The sequence below is a fragment of the Geospiza fortis genome, unplaced genomic scaffold (genome assembly GCF_000277835.1).
Source record: "Geospiza fortis unplaced genomic scaffold, GeoFor_1.0 scaffold373, whole genome shotgun sequence".
NCBI lineage: Eukaryota > Metazoa > Chordata > Aves > Passeriformes > Thraupidae > Geospiza > Geospiza fortis.
This window is the reverse complement of record NW_005054518.1, coordinates 791,280-795,109: the sequence shown is the minus strand read 5'-3', so window position 1 is coordinate 795,109 and position 3,830 is coordinate 791,280. Positions and strand designations below refer to the sequence as shown.

At 51.3% G+C, this 3,830-nt stretch overlaps 1 protein-coding gene across 1 annotated transcript in view; it reads left to right on the top strand.

The window, feature by feature from the left end:
• Window positions 1-3,830, top strand: part of LOC102042991 (26S proteasome non-ATPase regulatory subunit 11) — a 12,813-nt gene that overhangs the window by 7,472 nt on the left and 1,511 nt on the right. The window contains exons 7-10 of the mRNA XM_014310364.2: window positions 93-155; window positions 1,129-1,254; window positions 1,774-1,809; window positions 2,988-3,039. Of these exons, the coding sequence (XP_014165839.1) occupies window positions 93-155; window positions 1,129-1,254; window positions 1,774-1,809; window positions 2,988-3,039 (277 nt within the window). The remainder of the gene's footprint in view (window positions 1-92; window positions 156-1,128; window positions 1,255-1,773; window positions 1,810-2,987; window positions 3,040-3,830) is intronic.

Genomic DNA, 3,830 nt, shown 5'->3' with positions numbered 1-3,830 from the left:
AGCACGTTCCCAGGCTACTGCACAGTTGGCATATTCACCCTGAGAGGAGAATCCAGAAGAAAATAACCTGCTCTGGTTCTCTCTCCCCACAGACAGAAGCACTAAAATGCGTGGCACAGGCCAGCAAGAACCGGTCGCTGGCAGATTTTGAAAAGGTGAGTCAGGGACACAGAGGATGGGCCTGGCTGGGCAAAAACCAGGCAGAAATGCCAGGTTTGGAATGTTGTAGAAGCTGTTACATCCCACAGCAGGAAACCATGGAAACATTGATGGAATGCATCAAGAAATACCCCCCGACAATCAACCGGTTGCGTTTTCAGTGCGTGGGGGGGTAAACTTGCCTGAACCGAGTTTTTTCCTTTTTTTATTTCTTTTTTCCTTCCCTTCTCCTTCCCTTCTCCTTCCCTTCTCCTTCCCTTCTCCTTCCCTTCTCCTTTCCTTCTCCTTTTTCTTTTTTTTTTTTATTTTTTTTTTTTTTTTTCTTTTTTTACTGTTTTCCTTGTGTCCTGCCAGACCTTTCAAAGGGAAAGCAAGCTTGCATTTAGCTTCTTGTTCCCCTGCTCTAGATAACTTATCATTTCAGCCTGTCTGGAAATTTGGAAACCCTTATGCTTGGAACCTTATCATAGACATTTCCGCTGCAGGAAGAGTGATCAGACCAACAATAGCATCTTGAATTCAAGGCAGAGGAAATGGATGACTGCATAGCTTGGTTTTGATGTTGGACTCAGCACTCAGTGTGCTGATTCTCATCTGATCCTGTACTTCTGTCATGTCCTTGGATGAGAACCATGGGCTGCTCTGAGAGGTTTGCATCACAAGAGTCGTGCTGCCTAACCTGTGTGCTGCCTGCTCCTCCCTCAGAGCTCTGGGAAAGGTGCACATTCCAGGCTCCGAATGCTGCAGAGCTCAGGGAGAGCATTCCCATGCCAGGGTCCTGTTGTGCTCTGGGGCTCTCTGAGCTCCCTCAGGGTGCAGATAAAAGGAGAGGCTGTTGTGACCTGCTGGCTTTTAGCTAAGTTAGGGATTGGATTAGCCATGGGGCTGGCCTGGGAGGGGATCTCATCCTCAGAGGACCTTGAGGAGCTGTTGCCATGGGATTGATTTCCTCCTGCCGTGTCCCCACAGGCTCTGACAGACTACAAGGTGGAGCTCAGGGACGACCCCATCATAAACACTCACCTGGCCAAGCTCTATGATAATTTATTGGAACAGAACCTGATCAGAGTCATTGAACCCTTCTCCAGAGTACAGGTAAATGTTTCCAGCAGCACCTGGAGGGGCTGGACCCTCTGTCCCTGCTGCTGGGGGTGAGGGGATTGTTCCCATATGAATGCTCCTTACTCTGAGCTGCTCAGCACTTTCAGAGCTCAGGGTTCATCATGTTAAATTATAAGGAGGAGGCAGAGGGGACCTTTGGAGAGCCACATTCCAGAGTCATTGCCCTTTCCAGCTGTTTCTCTCATGCTCCCTGAAAGGTGGCTGGCTTTTAACCCTGAAGGTGACAGCATTTGGCTTTGAAGGCCTCTGTGCCATTGTCTTGGAGAAGAGATTTCACCTTTCAGAGTGAAATGGCTTTAGGGGTCCAGTCCATCTTAGTTAAACTCAGATGTGAAACCTGCAGGACCTGAAGCTGCAGAGTGGAGAAAATGCTCTGGCCTAAATATTCCCAGTGGTTTCCAGGCCCTTGAGCAGGTCCATGGAAGAGCCCCAAACCTCTTTGTGTGTCCAAAGTGCAGCTAAAGATTAACTGCATGTTGGTCTTTCTTATAGATTGAACACATATCCAGCCTCATCAAGCTCTCAAAGGTAAGAACCTCACCAGAAATCAGTGCCATGTGTTCAGAGGAGTTGGGCTTAAATGGCATTTGTCACTGGGAACTGAACATGAAGGGTGACAGATGAGATCCCCAGCATTTCCAGGCAAATCTCACCCTTGGGAACTAAACTCTGACCCAGGCAGCTCCTGGGAGGCATCGAGGCTTCCAGACTTTGCTGTGCTGTTCCCTTCCCCCATGGGTTTCACTCTTGGCTCTTGCTTTTTATTGGAAGCAGATTTTCCTCTGCTCTGTTGTGACCAGCCCAGCCTTCCCCCATGCCCTGTGTTTAATCTCCTGAGTGCCCCCAGGGGAGCCTTCCTGAGACCCTTAAGATCCAGGATCCAGCTAATCACCCTGCAGTGGCATTAGGGATGTGTCTGTCACACTGGCCATGCAGTAACTGCTTTACAGATAATCCCAGACAGATTCAGTTTTAGGAGAATCCACTGTAATCCCAGCCAGTTGCACCCCAGTGCTGTTGTCTTGTACTGGCATTAAGGCCAGAGCCTGGGAAGTGAGCTGAGCTCAGCCTTTGTGCTCACAGAATCTCTGAATCATTCAGGTTGGAAAAGGCCTGTGAGATCATTGGGTTCAGATATTCCCCCAGCACTGCTAAAACCACCCATGTACCCCAGTGCCACATCCACAAATCTGTTAAATCTGGTGATTTCACCTCTGCCCTGGGCTGGACAATGAATCAGTTTTCCCTAATATCCAGCCTGTTCCCAGACTAGCTCATGGTGTTTAACACATCCTTAATATTCAGACTAAAAGCTGCTCTGTGCCCCTGTGCCCAGAGAGGAGCTGCCTCCTGTGGCCCTTCCTGCTGCTGGGCAGGAGCTCAGCTGGGTGCATTAAATAAAACTTGGCCAACTCTTGTCTAAATCCTTGCTGAACTGAGTTAGAAAGTTCCAGAACCCCCACAGGTCAGGCCTGTGTGAAGTGACAGATACAGTGTCACCTGTGGGCTGAGGGACATCCTGCTGCTCCCTCACTAACAGCTGCTCTCTAATTTCCTGAGGCATCTGCAGCAGGTGGAGATGTCCAAGCCAGGCTCAGGGAGGAGCAGCTGCTCATGTCCCACCAGGGCTCTCAAGTGTGCAGCAGCAAAATTCACATGTTTTTATGTGTTCTGGGAGACTTCTAATTTTTCTGCTTCAATTTCAGGCTGAGGTAGAAAGGAAACTGTCACAGATGATCTTGGACAAGAAGTTTCATGGTGAGTGCATCCCTCAGCTCTGACTGCCCTGTGTTTGCACCAGCTGTGGCTGGAATCCCCTTCCTCCTGTGAGCCTGGGGTCCTGCTCAGGTGACAGTCAGGAGTGACAGGAGTGACAGGATTGCTGTTCCTGCTGCTCCTTTGGAGGGGACAGTCAGGAAGGCTCTTCCTGCTGCTCCATCTCCTTTCCTTAACCCAAGGGGTAATTTCAGAAATGCTGTTGGCTCCCTCTTGCTGTGGCATCATCCAGGGACAGTGTGGGGCCCCCAGCTGGGCTGTCTGGCCAGGCTGGGCTCTCCCTCTTGCAGCTGCCCAGGCCTGTGGTGACCTTTCCCAGCTGTTTGTGTCCGGAACGTTCCGTGGGGACACCCCATGGCCAGTGGGGTGCTGTGGCTTGGCTGCTGCCCCAATAACCCCTCAGGGAACCAGCTGTGCTCTTGGTTCTGCTGTCCCTGGATGTGGCTGAGCCAGGGGAATGCCAGGGAGCAGCACAGAGCACTGTGGGGGGACAGCCCCTGGCACCTGGGCACAGGTGCAGGATAAACCAGCTGTGCTGAGCCATCCTGCTGGGCACAGGGCCTGAGGAGGGGGGGAGGTGGTAGGGAATGGACAGGAATGTTCATGTCCTGGATGGCTTCTCAGGCTGGTCTCTGGGATGTAGTTTTTTCTGGGAATGCTAAAACAGTCCTGACCAAAACCAGCCAGTCCAGCCCAACACGTGAGCCCTTCCCAAACCCTGCACAGCACCTGCAGATCCTCCTGGGGTAGATGCCTACTTCCTGCTGTCTGAC